The sequence below is a fragment of the Buteo buteo genome, chromosome 6 (assembly GCF_964188355.1).
Source record: "Buteo buteo chromosome 6, bButBut1.hap1.1, whole genome shotgun sequence".
Taxonomy (NCBI): domain Eukaryota; kingdom Metazoa; phylum Chordata; class Aves; order Accipitriformes; family Accipitridae; genus Buteo; species Buteo buteo.
Genome location: NC_134176.1, coordinates 6,225,652 through 6,246,680, shown reverse-complemented (window position 1 = coordinate 6,246,680; position 21,029 = coordinate 6,225,652). Strand labels below are relative to the sequence as shown.

The window sequence follows — 21,029 nt, the reverse complement described above, 5'->3', positions numbered from 1 at the left end:
TTTAGTTCAATGGCCTTATAATGCTTGCTGTGTCTCAACATAAATTAAAGCATGCACATCTGCATTTTATAGTTTCACTGGTTCAGTATTATCCACTCTTAGGCTCAGGCAACAGCTACCTACACAGCTTGTTAAAATTAGCCAAAAATTGAGATAATCCATCTGCTGAGAACAATAACTCCTACTTACCAATGTCAGAGGTTACAGTCTCACTGTCTTCACTCTCTAAGGTGCTAACACTGGGCACTGTTTCTTTCTGAACTGGGTACATCCCACTGATAATTTTTGCCATTATTTCTTGTTCCACCCTAGCAGAATAAAACCCGTTTAACTATCAGCAAACACCAAGACACCTAAAAGTGTATGCAAGGCAGCCTAAAGGAAAAAGAAGGGAAGGGAGGGGAGGAGAAGAAAGGGAAGGTATTCTTATGGAGTGATTCCTTCTTCCATATATATTCTCTTGCAACTTTGTTACACTGCAACTCACCAATTTATCAACCTGTTTTCTATCGTTTCTCTCCTTTGAATCAGTTCATCCAAAACATCAGAAGACTGCTGAGGAGCAGAAGCCACTGGAGGAAACAAAGGACCATTGTATTTTGGTGAGGCAACTTTAAACTGTCCATTAAGCTCCAGAAGAGGCTCGAAGAATTCTGGAATTTCATCCCTCTCCTCTTCCTGATCCTAATAAATAAGTAGTAAATTAAGTTACTGTGAGTTTCTGGAAGGCAATGTCATTGAGGTAACCGTCAGATTTTTTTCTTTAAGAAACATTTGTAGATGTGTCACAGCACACAAACCACATTCTCCTTTCTTAGTACATCGTAGTTAATTGATACAATTCTAAACTTAGCAAATCATAAATCTGCAGAGGTATAAAGCTATAGGAACTGCTAAGTAAAACATGCTTTGGCTCATATTTCCTGCCTGTGCTGCACAGGGCAGGGAGCCAATGGTAATGCTAATACTTGAGAAATTTACTTGTGACATAAGTCAGGTTTCTTTAATATATATTCCAGAAATGCTCCTCCTTTAAACAAAAAAGTTTAGGAAACTTTCCACAGTTACTTGTTGCGTTAAGTTTTTTGGTTTGGGTTGTGTTTTGTTTGGTTTGTTGGTTTGTTTTTTTTTTAAATTAAACTTTTACATCTCCTGTCTGAAAAGATACATTCCCAAAAGTTAACAAGCATGTCGTTAGTCAAAACTCTAAGAAAGCTGCCAGCACTGAAGACTAGATATTAATAGTTTATGCATATGTTACATGTATGTTTACACTTTCATTAACTTCAGCTGCTGAAAGTTAAAAGGTATTTCGGGGTAAACAATTCACAAGGCCCTCACAAACACTTGAATATAACCTTAATGTGCTATTTCTAAAAAGTTATGGAAGTTACTCAGTGTGCATTATAAAGTTTGACTGTTTCTAAAGATGTCACCCTCCTTTCCCCCCAGAGCACATACACAGCATTAAGTCCCGAAAAACAGTCACCAACCCATCATATTGTAAAGTAACACTTTAGAAATGTCTCGTGATGGATGAGAACCTGCATCCTTCACTCATAATATTAAAAACAAATGTCTGTAATATTAATATGATTGTCTAAGAAGAAAATCTTGCATGCCAGAAAGAGATGAAGAGCTGAGCCTTAAATTACCAGTGAGAAATATGTGATATTGCATAAAAGATCTCACTGTAAATCTACATTTACTAAGATTAATATCCAACACAGTGAAAGGAGAAAAAAGGGGGGGTTTCCCCTTATATAAATTAAATTTACTTTTAACCCATAAAATAGAAAAAACCTATATATTTTCTATGAATAAAAGAACAAATCACTAAACCCAGAATGAACAGAGAAGAAAAAAAAAAAAAAAAAAAGATAGTAACATTTTCCTGTCTCCTTCCCCAGCCCAGCATTAATACTTCTCTCACTACCTTAATATACTTTAAAACTGAAAAGTCAGATAGGTCCATGATGGGTATTACAACAAATAGCTATTGGGGAGTGAGATCTTTTCTGGATTTTTGAATAGTAATAATTCTTCAAAGAAAAGCTGTAAGTTACAAAGCAGGCAATACAGAATATGTATCTTTGGGTGACAAAGAAAGATCTCTAAACCATTCTAGACATAGAAATAAGACAGTAAAGTTAAACTCAGAATGGCACTGGATGCATTGCAAGCTGATAAGCAGTTCATTCTGTTAAGATATACGTGTTCATAACCATAATTCATTCTGACAGCAAATGTAAAGATGTCTTTGTCCAGTGTTTCATTATGCATTTTCTTCTGACTGCATTAGTCCATAAATTTTCTTTGATGTTGCCTATTTAATATAATCTGTTCTGAAAGTATGCAAAATACAAACATCTGGATGAAATAAACCAAGTACATATAATAAATCTTACATATATTTAGGAACTTCTGACAAACTTTTGCAGTTCTCCGGCATTTCTAAACTATGTGCAAAAATATTTTATATTTAATAGTGCACAAATCCAAAAGAAAATTATATTCATTTGGGGGTGATATATTATCTCTGCTGAAATAAAAAAATAATATAATAGTCAGTATTTAATTACACAGATTGAACTTGCACATATATCACCTCATAGACCAATCCTGAATAATCTACACTCAATTCTGCATTTTACTTCCCTGGAGACTGTTGAAAATATCTATCATGACTCCCAATCAAAATATGGCATAAATTAAAAAGTCTTTCAGATATGGTTGGAATATTAAACACTGTACTTTATTATAAAGTATCAAGCCAAAAATCTATTTCCCAAATTACATTCAGATAATTTAAAAAATGTTTTAAATGATTAGGTGGTATAGATTAATTTTATTCCATTACCAAACATGTATATGCATAGTCTTTTATTAAAGCGATCCAAAACTTAGCCATGGATTTCTTCTTGACAGATTTCTAAAGCAATTTTCACAAGCAAAGTCAGGCTGCATTGCAGGTGCCACCTGTAATCTTTTGTCTGAAGAGTTACACGTGTAAAAAAATCACTGCCCTCGAGAGCATCTATGGGAAACCAGGGTTGAGGAAAATATGCTTACTCTGATCTCTGCAAGCTGTATATTTTGCAGTGGTATTCAAAATGGAAGCAAAAATTCTGAGAAACCAGTCCCCACCTTGCAATTAGGGCATGTTCAGAGAGAGCAAAAAGTGCCTCTAATTTTAAATTCTAGTAAGTTTTGTAAAGGTACTGCAGGATGCAGCTGCTCGTAAGAGTTGGACAGAAGACTCAAGAAAACTGAGAGTCTGTTCTGGGCTATGTTAGCTGAGCAAGTTTCTCACTCTGGAGTAAGGCAGGGTCCATGCAAGGGCCTGCAAGGGCTGGCCTTATGAAACCTCTTCTGTGCAGAAAGTCTGAACCTACTTTGAGGCAGGTGCAACCATTGATCAAAAATAAAAGTCTGTAAATCAAAGCTGTAACAGCTTTTTCTGCTTTATTCCACACGTGAATTTTCTTATTGTGAAATAAGAGCACCCAATTTAACTATTTTGGAAGATGGAGCTCTGGGTCTTTAAACACTAGACAGCAAAATTGAAATGGGAGAGCAAGGCACATCACCTCTTCCCATGGCAGGGCTTGTGTTTTACAAGTTGGGGCACATTGCATTAGTCCTCAAAACTGTTAAAACTGTTAGGTTATGTGATAAAAGGTTTGCCTCCAACCACACAAAAGAGCACAGAGGAATGACACCAGGTGGGAGAATACGACATCTGAGCACCCCAACATGGTTACTCCCAGGGCTATCACAGGAGAAGGCTCAGCCCGTGTCCAGGAGTGAAACCCAGCAAGATGAGCCCATGGAAAGACTCTCCATAGGATCCTTCTTAAGGTTGGGCAGGTGCATTTGGATGAGGTGATAACACAGTGACTTATTCTGGGATGCAAGGAAGAGTATTTTGGGATGGTACAACACTTTTTATGTGGTATTTATGGGGAGGAACCAGAGGTGTGGAAAGGGAAGGACCAAGGTGGTTTGGAAAGGTACAGGTGTGGGAAAATAGAGGGATAAGGGGGTAAAAGTGGTAGGTCAGCACACTTGCCTGGCCTTGCCCTATGCCTGATCAGCGCAGTCTGCCCTCATGTACACGTATGTATCTGCGTATTGCATACGTGTGTTTGTGTGTGTGCCTATTGGCAATACACGCTCAGCCTCACCATTGGCTGGACCCGGAGGCAGGCAGCTATAGCAGCCTTGCCTTTACTGGGCTACCAGTGCTAACAACTAGCATTTCAACTCCTATGTAATTCTTAAATAGGTATCTTCTAGTAGAAAAGGTAAAACAAATCCTAGGAAAAGGAAATGCCTGGGACAGGGTCCCGAGACATTTTTGCAATATCCATCAGGGAAGAAAAAAACAGAAAAAAAGGAAATTTAAAAAAAAAAAAAAAAAAAAAGGGCAGAGGGGTTATTTCACACAAATACTTAGCCTCTTCAGTTATAACAGAATTAACTTTTCATAATAAAAGGGGTTTGGGGGGAAGACAACAATAAGCTATTTTCCTGTATAGCATCTTATGCACAGTTTTTCATGAATCTGAAGCCTCTTTTATAACAATAAAACTTTGCTTTCTTTTGATGTCTTAAATACCCCTGCCACTTCAGAGGTTGATTTTATGCTTCCACATTGTGTTTGCCTTGCACATTTTTAAGAACATTGTCTGTGTGGTCATAGGCCAGACATATGTTTCACTTGGAACACTTTTTGGTATTGTGGTTGAAATATATCCCATTGCCAAAAATAAAAGATAAAAGCAATCCAGGAGAAAAATGAAAAAAGAAAAGATGAATAGCTATTATTCACATATAAAAAATTTAACATTGCAGCATTTTTTTTTGTTAGTTCATAAACTGATTTCTTAAATAGCTCTCCTATTTATTTTTATAAAATAAAGCTTTTTTGTGCAAACAGAAGAAAGTTGTCCAAATAGACTTAACTCCTCCCCTCCAATAACATAAGGTAATTTTAAAACTGAAAATGAATAAACCATTTCCCCACTTTTGATAGGTAAAACACCCCTTTAGGACTGTTTTAACTAACTGATAATGTTAAATGATGAATTCATTTTAAAAATAAATCTACCATACAGACCTGTAGGCTATAGAGTTAATATTTGATGTATACTCTAATCATGGGATCATGAGCACACAGAACAGGTAAAGAGTATATTTTTGGGTAGATTTTGATATGCACACAGAAAGTCTAGCTCACTGGAAAGAAGCTCGAGGAAAAAGCACTTCAGGAGAAATACTAGCCAGCAACAGCAATTTCAAGCTCCTGGAATTTACTGAGTCCTAAAGGCAGCAGGAGGTGGAAGCTGCCGTCTTCCACAGAGGCAAGATACTCCACAACAGCTGGGTGGCAGCATCTTGCTTCCTTCAGAGCCAGACTTTCCCAGCTACCACTGAGTTTCTGCTCTTAATCTAGAGAAGTGAAATACAGGCTGGTTCACCAACTTTGAGAGTTTGTCAGCCCTGACTCTGACTAACAGGAGATCAGCTAACTGAAAAAAGGACTTGCTACCTAAAACAATTAAACTGTAAAAGACTATCTGAAATAAAGCCATGTTATCATAATCCAGAAACAACAATGTTGTTAAACTGTGCGCAGACACACTAACAAGGCATCCAGCAAGACAAAAATTTTGTAAACTCTTACTGGGATCCATGAGATGAGTAGTACATGTTGTATGTGTATACTCACATACTTGCCTTTTTTTTTTTTTAAGTTACCTAATGCTTGACTGAAATGAGATAATATGCTAAAGCATTTTAGGATCTCAAAAGCATAAGCAAATTGCTCTATACCAAAATTTCCTAAAAAAGAACCCTCAGAAAATACTTTCACATTCTAAAATATAGGTCACCTTAATTAATATCTGTAAGAGCATCTTATATATCCATTACATTTAGAGTTTGAAATTATGAAATCTAAGTGCTATAATCACTGCTGATTTTAGAGGACTACTTATATTTCTAGTGGATTCTAACACATCTAAATGAAAGCTAATTTTAGTTTTTTATTGTAATTCTTCAAGTGTCCTTTACTTACTAACACACAGTAATTTCTAATATTGTTTATAGCACTGTAAACAGCTCAGTATTGCTCACAATGTGTATTTTGAAAGTTGCTAGTAAAGCCAACTAATTTTCTACATTGTGTTTTCAGTTATGACAGAATAACATAAAACAAATATAAAAACATTTAGAAGGAAAGGACACCTTTGCAATATAGTTACCTGCATGACATCAGTAACATCAACAAAATTAGTTCCTGGAAACTTTGTGTCTTCCTCCTCACTGTGTATATCTTCTGGTGTCTTATAAAGACAGATAGAAATTGTTAGGTATTTCATATTGGGGGGTAAAAATACATTAGCAGAAAACCTTCATGACAAGAATGCAACAAAATCACCACTCACTGTCAGCAGCCCAAATCCAGAAAAAAAATGCTTTACCAACTTTAAAAGTTAGGAAGAATTTTTTTTGCATAGCATAAAGAGAGATTATGAGAACTTTTTCTTGTATGCTGACAACTAAAACATGCTGTTACCAAATCTAATGAAATATCTCAGCATCAAAAGTTCTAGGGCAATACCTATAACTCATTTAAAAAAAACCAGTAAGACAAAATATTGTAAAACATAGCACATGAGAGTCTAGAAGTGTCTTAAGCAATTTACTTATGTGCGATTGCTACAGTGTTATTTAATAATATAATTTCCAAATAATAATCACTGTTTTACTCCACGGTCTCTGTCTTATCCAGTGAATACCTTGACCACAGGACTCTGGAGGACTTAGCTCCTTAAGTGAGAATAGCAGCTAACAGACAGGGAAAACAGAAGGTACAATAACTATACAAAAATAATCACTGCATCACCATGCCTTTGCACTGTCCAGTGCGTGCACAAGACAGAAGTCCACTGGAAGAAACAATATGCCATCCTGTAAACGTGCCCTAGTTTACAACTTTATCATTCAGCATGCAGCAGTTAACCTTTTAGTTGTGCAAAAACCTTTGTTACTGTGCAGATTAGATTAATAACACTTCTGAAAAGTTACATGGAAAGAGAATAGAGTAGACCAGCCAGCTCCACACACAACAGGCTACCAGTGAACAGGCTATGCATACGTGCCACTAACCACTCAAGTACAGTCAAGGAGCAGATGGAGGAATGAAGAACATCCTCAGTCTTCATGCCAGAACATTGAAACCAGTATAAATAAGACAGACATGGGACAATAAGGAATTACAACTCTTAACAGGACAGAGAAATGCTGTTTTTCCTAGAGTTTTGCTATGGTCATTATTTAATCTTGGAAAAACAGCGTCTTGCTGCAATTTTTCATTTTCTTAAACAAATACCTGATATTACAAATTCTTCAGAATAATTACTCCATTTTTTCCTGGAACTGTCTAATTTCTATAACTAAAACAAGATAATGAGATAACTTTGTAGTAATTTAACATACTTTATTTTTTCACAAATTTGAATTCACAGACATTTAGACCAATCAATACCTGTATTACAGCATCAACAGGAGGAAGTGCAGGTTCGGAGCCTGGAAGAATGTGGTTTATACTCACACTGTCACTTGAAATACTGTCAATATCTACATTTGGTAATACCTAGGACAGAAAAAAGCACCAATCTGAAAATCTATGTATTAGCTCAGCTACTATCATTGAACTTTTTACATTCTCTCTTCCACTTCCTAAAGAGACACTAAACTTCAGTAATCTCCTTTTCTCACACCTGTATCTGATAATAACTTGGTTCTGAAAAACAAAATACTGTAATGTACAAAAACTAACCCCAGAAATATTCACTGCTCTTCTTGCAGTACCTGGTTTCTCCTGTTCTCTATTTCCTTGATACTTTGTCTTGCATATGACAAAAGGTGAGTACACCTGTAACTATTTATATAGTGGATGTGTGTTTGACTTGCAATTCATTTACACTATGTTCACCTACAAGCCACTGTGTAGGCTGGTTATTGGCTTCATGTTGTCATACATCTGGTATAGTAAAATAAAGGGATAATTGTATTACAATATAGTTTGTAATAAAGGCATGTCCATTACAGCATCAAAACGTGTTGTGGTTTTTTTAAGAACAAAAATTTAAATGCTTGCTTAATTCTTTGGGGCAGAGGGGCAGAAATAACCTTAAACATTTAAGAACTGGGTGAAATAATACAATATGCATGTGGGCGCAATACAGTGATACAGCAGGGGAACAAATCACATACTACTCTACCTGTATTTAACTTTGAGTTCCATGAATCACTTGTATCTGAAAGGCATGTTGGAGTGTGTATATTCTCAACAATTTGAATCCAAAATAATGAACATGTAAGAAACATTAACTTCCTTTACAACAGATTTATATAAAAAATTTACCCCCCCCCCACCAAACAACCCATTAGGTAAGGACTGCAATGGTTGATTAATCAGGAGTGACATCCTTGGGTTGACTATCATGCTTGAAACAGAAATCTTAAAGGCCAAAGCAGTCATCCAAGAAAACTGACATTTATATTAATACTTTTTTTAATTCCAAGTTTGTTCTGGATCAAAAGTCTCATCTAAAAAAAAAAAAACAAAAAAACCACCACCAAAAAAAAACAACCAACCCACAAAAAAACCTAAACTATGACAGAACTATTTTACAAACACCCAGCATAGGTGACTTAAGGAAGAAATAGTTTTCTATTTGGTCAAATAATAAAGATAATTGTTAAAATATTAATAAAAATATTAGCATAGCGTGACAACTTCTTGGTCCCTCCATTCTATATGTTTCTAATGCTTACTGAAAACCATCTACTAATGTCAAAGTAAGTTACTGATGGATGAGACTGGTTTTAGTTAGCATTTATTAAAACAAACAAACAAATAATCATCACTCTTGACATGTACCTGCACAGACAGTTGAGGTGGATCCTTTTTCTCTGATCTCATCTCTATTACAGCTATGTTTGGTTTTTTTATCTCAACTGGTGGTTTTGGTGGCACTTGAGGAAGAGAGGTTGTAACTGTAACAGGGTGTGGTTTACCTATAACTACTCCAGCAGGCTGCAGTGAGAGGTCGCTAATTTGGGTTTGACCTAAGGACAGTTTAAGAATAATTAAAGATATATATAAATCTTTGAAGTCAGTAAATTAATAAATAAATTAAAATTAAAGTCTGGGTGTCTGTGTTTCACATGACACAGACTGAGATCTCATGCACAATTACAGACCAATTAGAAAGTCACTTATTAACACTAGCTAAAGTATAGTGCTTCACCAGGGTCTCCCAGCAGAAACTGTAAACTCAACATTGCCATTTTTTAAAATTATTCACTTTTCTTGACTACGGTGACATCTACTGCTGAAAACGAGAATAACTACATTGTGTTTGCCATTCAAAAATTACGTCCCCCACCTCACATTTTCTGAATCATATTCAAAATACTATTACATTTAGTATAGCATCCCACAAATTTTTGTTTGAGACACCCTTTTTCTTAAATAATTATCTTCTTTAAATGCCAGTATAATACTAACCCTTCCCAAAACAAGGCCTATGTAAAAATTCTACTGAAGGTCCAAAAATACAGAAGCCATGACAATGAATTTAGTGTGTTTGGCACAATCCTACTGAAATCATTGGGCTGAGGTTATTGTAAATGTTGAATCCAAGGGCCTGCTTACATGGATACTAAACTTAAAGCCAGAACAAGAACCCTATAAATGTAAAGTGTATTAAAGAAGGTATGTATAGCTAAGCAAATAACAGCTCTGTCAGGGTGTCACCAGACATGCAGCATGAAGAATGAGGAGAACCATGTTTCCCCAGGAGGATTTCCCACGAGAAGGGCAAATCTCACAGGCCAGGGCAAATCACTGACTTAAGAAGATGTAAGTTGTATTTCCATGAAGTAGCAGTAAGTAAACTTCACACATCCTTCTACAGGTTATTTGCTCCTACCTAGTGGAATAGCCATAGGAATTAGGTGACCTTCAAGTGGACCGCAGACAGCAGGCACATCTCGACTTGGACTAAAAAGATACTGATTTTCTTGGGCAAGTGCATATAAAGGATGCTGTTTCCTAGGGCTGGTTACTACCTTCTGTGTGTGAGAACAAGTCTGTGTTCCTGCTGACTTTACCTTTGTACCTGAAACAAGAGCAGATAAACTGTGTGTCATCAACACATGTACAGACCCAGTAACATCACACACTCTACTAATCTAAGCCCTTCTGAAACAATTACAAATTTTTGCTGTGGGATGGAAGGAACGAGGGAGGGAGACAGGAAGGGTAGAATCTAAAAGTGCTAAGTTAGCTGTCTCAGTATTGACAGCAATGAAGGAGTTAAAATTACATTTTTTGAGCATCTGATTCTAGCAAATAAAGGCACATAAATGTGAAGAAAAGGACACAAGGACGGTAGTAGGTTGCAATGAAACATGTGATTTAGCAGCTAAGAAGAAACCTATGATTTAGGCTTGAAATGCAGCATTAGAAGAGCATGCAAGCCTGGCATAAAAAATAGACAGAATATAGAATACAGCCAAGCTGTCATCTGTTGTTCATCTGATTGACTGCCTCAATTTTATAAACATGGAGTTTGTCTCCAGCCACAAGATTGACAGGTACTCAGAGGAACAGGTATAATCTACAAATTCCTGGTTTAACAACTCACTGCTAGTGGAAAATAAAGCCATAACTAATACCCATAAGTCTTGACTTGCAACATTGAGGGAGCACTGATTTTTTGGTCCAATCTTGAAAACATATTGTTAAATAGCCACCCAGAAGTAATTTGTATGTAGCAATGCCTAAGCATATAGCAGAGGAGAACACTTATTGCTATGTTACATTTCTCACTATACAGTCATGCAAGGTCTTACTCAACCTACATTCTTTGCAAACAATGGATATTATTAATTTAATCTAAATGGATAAAAACTGCCTGAAAATTCCCCCCCAAAAGAGTCAACAATCATGAATCAAACAGAAGTGCTTCTACTACTATTTGGAGGCATTAGGAAAATGAACCTGGAAAGAATCACATTGGTAACCAACTTCGTATCTTCACTACAGCTGAAAAATGTCATCTTACTCCTCTGTTGTTTCTAATCATCACTATTCCTGTATTAATGGCCAGTTAACACATGGTAACAAGCACTTTTTAGCTCTGTTCACATTTAATAGCTTCCTAATTAATTGAAGAATAAAAGTCAATGATTATAAAATTTAGGATAATCAACATTGATAATGTGACTTTTAACAAATGCAGAGCGCAAGTAAGGCAATTCACTCAAGAAGTGGTATTTTTGTACACACAAATTATGGGTTATAAACCTAGAAACAAGAACAGCAAGTCATGATTCTTCAACGAGAAAATACAGGTCAGAAAGAAGTGTCTCTGAAAAAGGCTTTAAGGTCATGCTGGATAAGCAATGCAATGAGAAATCACAATACAATGCTGTGGTCAATGGGATGAATGTAATCCTCAGATGTCTCAACAGGATGTCAGTGAGGTGGAGTAGAATAAGATTTCCATATATGATAATACTGCATTCAGCACTAATTCTCTATCTCTGTAAATATTAAAATAGATTGGACTTATAAAAGGCCTTTTTCATTTTGTAAGGAAAATCACCTGGAAACTGAAGCCAAAATCTCTATATATCAGATACATATCACTACATTTACCACTATAAATCAGATACTAAATTTGAAGTGTCCCATTTACTTTTGAACCATAAGGTATCTAGCCATGGGAAGAAGTAATTAAGGGCAGAATTTCTGATGTCTTTATGTGGTGAGCGTATGCCTTTCTGCAAAGCATAGGTTAGCCAGAAAAACTGTTCTTTAGTCAAAAACAAATTACTGGACTCAGTAACATAAATAGATATAGTTCAGTGGCTTGTGATTTAGAAGAGGTCATACCACATGATCTAACAGCCTCCCCCCCCCTTGGCCTTGAACTTTTGAGTAAAAACAGAAATTGGCAACATATCTGTAATACCGCCAACTTGTAAAAACAAGGTTCTCACAGTTAGAATGATTAAGTACTGTATACACACAGCACCTCATTTTAATTGCTTTCAACTTTTCATTTCCCCCTGAAAAGATTATTTGCACTGGGCAGAAACTAGACATTTAATTAAACTTAGCTTTAAAAACCTAGTGTTTTACATATATTTTATCAGTTCAAATTATGCAGGAAAACAACTCCAACTTTTTTAAGAAATGTTCTCTTACTCATAAAAGTGTTACATGGATTTTTTTCCTAACTTCCCATAAGAAACCAAGCATTAGTCACTACAGTTTATTTGCAAAGAAAATGGTTGAGAGGGTTATAAAATGACTGAAAAGAGACTCTCCAGATGGCCATTTCAGACTTAAATAAACATCCTCATTCTAACACTAATTTAAAACAAGCTCAGTGGACTGCTTTAACAAAATAGAGTCATTTAATAAGTCTGGATTTTCCAGCCAATCAAACCCAAGGCCAACAACTTCCAATAATTTTTAAACCTTTATCACCTGGTACATCAAGGCCGGGAAAGGAATCTGTGGGTGCAGATCCATGAAGGAAAGAACTAAGCATGCCTAATGCAAGCAAGATTTCTTTCTTTCTTTTTTTTTTTTTTTTTTTTTTTTTTAAGAACCTGGTGCTTTAAAGTGCTCATTCAACTTTGTTTCATTTTATTTACACTCCTACTATAGAGGAGTACAGATCTGTTTCTAATTTTATTATTTATACTTTCCTGCCATAACAGCATCTTTCAGAATAGCAGCCCTTAAAAACATTTCACTATTTTGTCTTCATGAAAAGATTAAATGCTTGTGAAACACAGAAGTATTACTTTTCCATTTTATTAGCAAGACGCAGGAAAGCACAAAAATTAAGCAGCTTGACCAACTTGTACTCTTACTCTTGTAAGAAGAGTCAAAGACAAGTAATGCCAGTATCAAACAAAGGCTGACCTCAGTCTAAAGCCATTAAAATCAGAAAACTTGGGAAATAGGACACATATTCATTGGAGTGCTATTCTTTTAAGTGTCATGCAAAAAATTCTGTATTCTTCCTTTCTTCCCTTAGATAAGAATAGAAGTGGGTGTCTTATTTTATTTACTGTCATGATAGAGACAAAACCATAACTTTTTGTAAATGCAGTCTGCTGTGAAATAGAGAAACGAATTTTAAGGCAGCTTTATTATTGCAAACGCACATGTTGCTGTACTGCTGTAGTATGACTTAATGACTTGGAAGAGAATCACTTTGGGTAAAGGCTATCCAGAGTTCATTCCATTTTCAGGCAAATAGCTTTTAAACTGTATTTGTCACACGCAGGATTTCTGGAAGATTGAATGCAGCATGGATCCAGTACACAGTTTTCTCTTTCATTTCTATTTGCCTCCAGCAGAAACAACCTAAAGCACAGGAGCAGCTTATTACAACTGCATGCAATCTGTACCTTTACATTTCACTGACACTACTGAATTAAACAAGTTACTGGTAGAAAACTGGTATTATCAGGAGATCAAATGACCTATTTACTATAATCGACTGGGAGGGAGGGGGATACTTTTTCTGCCTCTTTACAAGATATTGTTTCCAGAATGATGAAATTGGCCTCCCTGGAAAGGTTGTGACCTTCTATAAAGGACAAGAACCCAATAAATACAGAAGAAAAATGTCATTTAGGACTCAGCAAAGGCAGAACTGCTGATGAAATATTTTTAAGGAAGCGTCTGTTCTTAATCCAAATCTTAACAGTCACTGTATCATTGTTATTGCTACACTAAGTGCTTACTAGCACACATTTTATTAAAAAAAAAATCTGTACAGAATAAACTAAATTACAGGTGTGCAGCATAGCCAGTAGTCAAAAAGAGTGATACATCATGCTGGTCCTTCAAATGAGTATGCCAGCATTCTTCACAAAAGAAGAAGTGTTTCAAGACAGGTCAAATAAAATATATAAGCAACAAGACTAGCACTTTTCATATACTGAATTCTCACCTTTTAAAAAATACTGTAGGTTTTGAAAAGTCTTCTAGATTTTTGCCAGGACTATAACCCACGTTTTTCAGGAGGGTTATGAGAATTGCAAATACTTTCTACCCATAACACTCTTTCTTCACAGATCTCAACTGGGCTTCACAGCACAGGTAAGAAAAGTGCCAGGAAATGGCATGAAGACTACACTAAGTAAGCTTAACAATAGATTCTTGTACTGTTTTGAGGACTTGCTGCTGTGGATGTTTGTCATAATGTAAAAAAAAAAACAAAACAAAACACCCAAACCAGCAGTGCTTGTCTTCAAAGAGATGTATATGTTTTATACTATACATTTTAATGGCCTAAAAACATGGTCTCATCAAGTGACTGCATTCTCATGTTAACCTCTTATATTTCACATAGAATATAATATTTTGGCAGTTATATTAAAAACTCAGACACCATTTTTTAAACATGACAGTTAAGATTGCATCAAGTATATTTTCCCTGCATGGGTAACAATAGCATAAGTGCAAGAAGCGTAGAGGGAAGCCAACCAACGTTTTTCCATTGATCCTCATCCTATTAACTTGATTGTGCCCACTATCACTTTAACTGCCTCTTACACTTAACACACTCTTTCTCTCCATCATTATCTTTTATCGTGTAATTTGCTCACTCTCTCCCGCAGTGAGATGATGATACACATTGTTTTTTCTGACATATCAGTTAAAGATTGTTAGTTTCTGTATTAAGAATCAGTTAAGTTTTGAAAAGATAACTAGGAAATAAAACAGATCCAATTAAAAAATTACTTTCTACTAACTCAAGATAAAGTTTATCTACACTTACCTATGTCAGATATCATATAGTTTAACTTTTTAATTATTTTTACACATTTTTAATAGGTTTGAAAATTAGAATCTTCTGATCCTAACACTTTGCCTACAAAACTAATGAATGGAGTTCATTATTAATCAACTAATAACCTTTACCAATCAATTAAATAACCTTAACAAGCTAGTACAAGAGAGTTATACTCCACTTTTAACCCTGACTTGACTAACAAAAGTTACCTGCATCTAGTCAACTTAAACAATGCTTCTCATTAACATGTCCTTCAATATTTTCACGTTAACAGATGTCATCTCCACACCCATAAATTCAAATTTTCATATTTCAGTTAATATATTAGAAGTGGGAAATGGAATATCAGGCTTTAATTTTTCAAATCTCAGTAGATTTCTTAACTCCAAATGAATCAATCATTAAATGACATAACTGGATCTCAGCCAGACCCAATACAACCTGACATGAAGAATACATTCCTCAGTAACCTTTCTCAAAAGCAGAGTTAGTTTTTCAGCACACTCAACTTTCAGGTGCTTATGTCATTACTTCTAGCAATTCAGCTCTTTAAGACTTGGGCAACAACAAATATATATTAATATGTTTATTAAATTTAAAAATAAGTGTTAATTTGACAATCTAAAACACGTGAGATACACACTAAGAAAATCTGAAAACCTGCTGGTAGTTTTTAGTTTTGAAAAGAGCATCTTTTACAATAGAATATTTCAGCTGGAGAGGACCTACAATGATTATCTAGTCTAACTGCTTGACCACTTCAGGGTTGACCAAAAGTCAAAGATGGGTATTAAGGGCATTTTCCAAATGCCTTTTAAACACTGGCAAGCATAGGGCATTGACCACCTCTCTAGGAAGTGTACTGCAGTTGCTAAAGCTTTAAATTGAAGAGCAGGTGAGCAACAATTAAATAGCTTCATTTATACAAGGAATTCCTAATAGAAAAACTGGGAAGGAACACCTTGTTCACATCAAAGAATTACATACCTCTAACACACTCTATCACCTTGGGTCTTTGAAGTTTAGATCTGGGAGAGGGAGAGTTGAATCTCAAATATGGTGCTTTTTTAAGCGTGCTACGATGGCCCTGGTAAATTGGTTTACCATAAACTTGAGACAGATAGTCTTCATTTTGTAGCATTGCATTTCCATTCACAGGACCCTGACGCACACACACAAAAAAACAGGTAGTTTACAATTCTTCATGTATGAAAATTTGAACACATCAGTATTGTTGCAAAAGTCTAAAGGAAAAAAAGTAAGAAGTTCTGCAACAAACAGTATGAATTGCAAGCACATGTGAAAACACATTACACATACAGAACACATACAAGAAACTTACTAGCAGCTTAATAAAATAGCAGATACTGGGTAAGACACATTTGTAACACAACAATGAATTCTACATTGTTATGTAGAAGCTTCAGCTTCCACAGCACATGAAAACAAGGACAGAAAGGACAGAAGGACAGAAATCCACAGGACAGGGCAATCACTTTCACTTAAAATTATTACAGTTACACATACAAACAATTTTTCATGTGAGTACTGCAAATCTAAAGCATAGCAGTCATTAAAAAAAATAAAAAATAAATCAACTACTTGGGAACTCACGTCTGCCCTTTTTTCTTTCCTCTGCAAACTTTCAGAAGAAAAGTAACTTCTAAACCTCTGTTTGCTTGTGTTATCTTCTGCTTGCTTCTGCAATGGCTTAGCTGCAGATAAAGGTTTCTTTGTCAAGCATCCTTGGATTTTTTGATTTTTTGCTTTAATTTCTTTATTGGTCTTCATAGCCTTGATGTTTTGGGCTCTCTTGATCCATGGGACCTTTTGATCATATTTCACTTGTTCTGAATCATTTCTTGCCATTTCAGCCTAAAGATAAAATATAAATGTAATAAAAGGAGATTGTTATCTTCAAGGCTATCAGAGGAGTCTGTGGATAACTTTGAAGTTCTGAGAAATGGCCTGTTTTTCATGTTAGCCAGCAACTGTGAGCAGTGATTTTCATTAAGCAATTGAAGATTTAAAATAGAGGTAAATATTTTATTGAAGTTTTAAAATAAAGGTAAATATTTTATTATAGTATACCACATGCTAGTAATAATAAGCAGTTTTCTCATGTTTTCAGGTTGTGAATGAATCATGTTTAACTATTGACATGAAAGAACAATGCAAGGTGGAAAAATCTAATGCAAAAACCCGAAAACATTTTTTCCAGCCATACCTGGATTTCTAAACTGATTGCCTTAATCCACTCGTCCACAGTCTTTCTGATACGAATCTCTTCCAATACATCTCTGAAATAGAAGAAAGAACTATTTTACATCAGTGTGTCTTAAATTGCACAGATTTGTTCCTGGGAAAGTAGTGACCTATAAACACTATAAAAAGAGAAACCCAGAACACAGGCGGTAAGATTATGTACCCTACAGTCTCCAAAAGGCACCAAGCATAGCCTATCTGAGTTTCCCAAATCTAAATCTGTTCTTACATAATGCCACCTGCAAACCCCACCCCTCGCTGGTATGTACTAACATTATTACAAACATCTACGAATAAGTGGCAGCCATGTGTCAGTTCCTATTTTGATCAAAAACTGAAAAAACATGGCAACAAAAATATTCCAACTCAAAAGACAAAAAGCAGATGACAAAAATTACTACTTCCTCTAAAAGATGATGATAGCAGATATCACACCTGACAAAAATGTTTACATGAAGACAATAGTTACCTTCCTCAGGAAAACGCAAGATTAAATTATATTTTAATAGGAAAATGTTCATTGTGATTCAGGCAGGAGTATTTAACATAACTAATGAAGCAAAAGTTCAAAAGCCAAAGATCTTCTGTAGGATGACTAACGCTATAACATTTACAGGCTTATGAAGCCTCTTCTGTTCTGAATGATGAAATTACTCTTTAAATTTTCCTGTTAATGCAAGTTTGTCTACAAAAAGCTAAATGCCCCCTTATCATGACAGCAGAGCAGTTTGTCCAGATGACACAGTCTCAGAACTCAGATTTACCAAGAAGTAACAGGTACCTGTCAAAACATTCACTTCACATCAGGAGGGTCAAAAACCATTTCAAGTTCAAGAGAATTATCTAATGATTGCTATGAAGAGTGAATAAATACTTTTTGCAGGGAAGTGCACTAGATGTTCCATGCACGGAATTAAAAAAAATTGAGAGGTGATAAAAGATGAGCACATACCATGAAAAGTGACACAAAGCATTGAATTATAGGGTCTAACCTGTTCGTAGTCAAGGCGTTAATGAAAGTATACATGGCATCTCCATCTTTTGCGCGAATAACAGCTTCCAAATTTTCTTCAAGAACTTTTTTATTGTTTTGAACTCCTCTCAAAATCCTTTCAGCATCCCTCAGTATAGATTTTGGCACTTTAACATTTTGAAGGATGGATGGTTTATTGAGCAGATGATGTTCAGGAAGATCAGATACAACTGTAGGCTTTTTTGACTAAAATTGAAACAGAACCTCTAGCTTTTAATCAGAGATTGTAATTTCAATTTTCTACACACTGATCAGAACTCCTATTAATCTATTATCACATCAATGCCCATCATAAGAAATAGCATCCACGTGTACTATCATCAACTTCAATTACTCAAGAACATTCAGTATGTTGCAAATATATTTAAGAATCAAGCAAATGGAAAGACATCCAAAAGCTCTCAAATGCAAAATGATGTAACGTACGAGAAGCAATGCTGATGAAGCTAATAAACATGTGAAAAGATGCCAATGAGATACTTCATGTATCACATGCAAATCTCTCCATGTAACAGTATTTAAGTATAATTAAAAGCCTAATAAAAACAAAGTCCTCTAAATAGATGCACTCATTTGGCATCAATCTACCCCAAGAAACACCAAGCAATATACTTAAGTTTTAACAGCAACAAAATAAACCCCTCAACAGCACCATGATCCTCTCGCCTTTTTGCTGAATTTCACTTTTCAGAAGAAACAATGGAGCAACTATTAGCCTTTTACTTTGCAGAACCCTTTTACAGAGATAAAAATCAAGCATGTATTAGCTGTTAAATACAAAGGGACACAAGTACACGGGAAACAAGGAGCCATACAGCTATAGTTCTGACATTAATTCTCACACTCCTGATGAAACCCAGAGGTCCTCCAGCACAGTGCTTCATTTTCCAGAAAGGAAACAAAAAATAATTTTTAAAAGTGATAAATGTACATAAAGGAAAAAAAAAGCAAAACAAAACCAAAATACCCAAAACTTGAGTAGACTCTGAAAGCATCAACTGAATGAACAGAAAAAAATCTGAGATCACTAATCAGTTTTGGCTTTAAGGATACTCTTTTATCAAATCAGAATTAAACAAAAGTTTATGTTCTAACAGGTGTACTGCCAAAGCACAATGGACATAAAATAGAAATCAACGCACTGATCCCATGACCTTGATTTTGCCTGGTGAGATAAGGACAACATACCAAATTATTTACCAATTTTATATAGGTTTTTTATTTTTAAATTAAACTTTTTGACAAATACTAGCTCAATAAGACTGGTGAAATTTGTGAGAAAATGTAAGAAACACAGATATATGTTCAATCATAAAATGAAGTAGACTTGCCAGTTAGACCCAGATCATGCAATGGTTATTATACTAGCAGTGCACACTATGTTCATTTGAGATGACAGCTTTCTGCCTGACATTTGTATTATTCTCTCAAGGTAGTTCACTAAGATTGAATAAGACAAATCAAAGAACAAGTTAAATCTTACTCTGAGTAATGTAACCTGTACATAATAGCAACCTTTAAAAAATAAAATACAGGTATGCAATAGTTACTGTAGTGTTATCTGACTGCAGGCATATTCAAAACTGTTTCAGTATTACAGTACTTAAAAAAACCCAAACATAAAAATTCATGGTATACCTTAATAAGATCATTCATGTCTGATTTCCATGAATTTGCTTCCTAAAAAGACAGAAGAAGAGCTGTTGAAACTTATCTAAAGACAGATTTGTCAAGATAAAATCTAGAGGAGGCATTTCATCAATTTAAGTGGGCACAATGAATTCCTTGTGAACTACTAAATCTTACTGCACACTTCTTTTGGATTAGAGCACCACCTTCTGTTCCATCACAACCTATCTCAGTTAATTCAGGCCTTTCATTTGCTTGCATGACAAAGCTAGTGGTCATTTATCCCAAGCATCTATTTTCTCACTCTACAAATCTCTCAATGATGAAAAGTCAATAGCTAAGTATCTAATTGACTCAATTCCACATTTGCTGAAGTCATCATCTCTGCATTCCTATTGACCTTTTTCATAAGAAAGAAAAAGAGATTTGAAACCATTTGTGTCGACTGTGTCTTTCCCACCTGCCATTCCTTCTCTCATCTCATCCTGTTCTGTTGCCTATACTAAGGTATGTTACTCGATTAAGTTTTTACCAGTAGTGGCAAGCAAATATTTGCAACGTAAATGGGACACAGGGCATCTGTTCTCTTACTGGTACAAACAGTTAACACAATCCACTAATATGTTACAATATCTGTGAAACAATGCATCAACTATACTATAAGATATGACAGATGAAGTTATGTTTTCCAAAGATAGAGCAACAAATAACTGGCAGGTAATACACAGTATTTTTAGGGAAATATGCAAGCTGAAACCTTCAACCACAGAAACAAACCAATACAATCAAAGTTATCATGTTCCAAGCGCATTCACAAACCTGTGGATATTCAAAGTCTTTCTTCTTTCCCAACACTTACATTTACAAGAACAGAGAGGACCACAGCAGACAGGCTAAATGATCAGGTATATCTCACTTCCAAATGGAACCAGGTTAACGAACAGATAAAAGCCTCTATTTTCAAAAGCCTGATGCAAGTTACATGTTGCCAGCACAGAACCATTCTAGCACCAAACTACAGAATCATTAACATGGGAAACAATGTAACGATGTATACCAGGTAATTCTTCAGAAACAGCACTCTTTACCAAAATAAATGGCAAAATGAGAAAGGAAGGAGCTTAAGTCATCCCTAAAGTTGACTGCAGATAACTAGAATATTGTTCTTTCCCAAATGGGAATGTTAATATCAG

General features: G+C 35.3%; 1 protein-coding gene across 9 annotated transcripts in view; it reads right to left on the bottom strand.

Annotated features, from left to right (window-relative positions):
- KIAA0586 (KIAA0586 ortholog) overlaps positions 1-21,029 on the bottom strand; it is a 74,195-nt gene that overhangs the window by 43,129 nt on the left and 10,037 nt on the right. For 8 of the 9 annotated variants that reach the window (XR_012650615.1, XM_075029554.1, XM_075029556.1 and 5 more), the window contains 11 exons: positions 19,846-19,887; positions 18,167-18,393; positions 17,137-17,209; positions 16,524-16,784; positions 15,897-16,071; positions 10,011-10,199; positions 8,957-9,144; positions 7,556-7,663; positions 6,270-6,350; positions 488-684; positions 190-308 (listed from right to left, as the gene is read on the bottom strand). Coding sequence is in view for 8 of the 9 variants with exons in the window: in XM_075029554.1 (XP_074885655.1) it covers positions 190-308; positions 488-684; positions 6,270-6,350; positions 7,556-7,663; positions 8,957-9,144; positions 10,011-10,199; positions 15,897-16,071; positions 16,524-16,784; positions 17,137-17,209; positions 18,167-18,393; positions 19,846-19,887 (1,660 nt within the window). In the remaining variant the exon portion in view is untranslated. The remainder of the gene's footprint in view (positions 1-189; positions 309-487; positions 685-6,269; positions 6,351-7,555; positions 7,664-8,956; positions 9,145-10,010; positions 10,200-15,896; positions 16,072-16,523; positions 16,785-17,136; positions 17,210-18,166; positions 18,394-19,845; positions 19,888-21,029) is intronic. The other variant, XM_075029558.1, reaches the window with a different exon arrangement.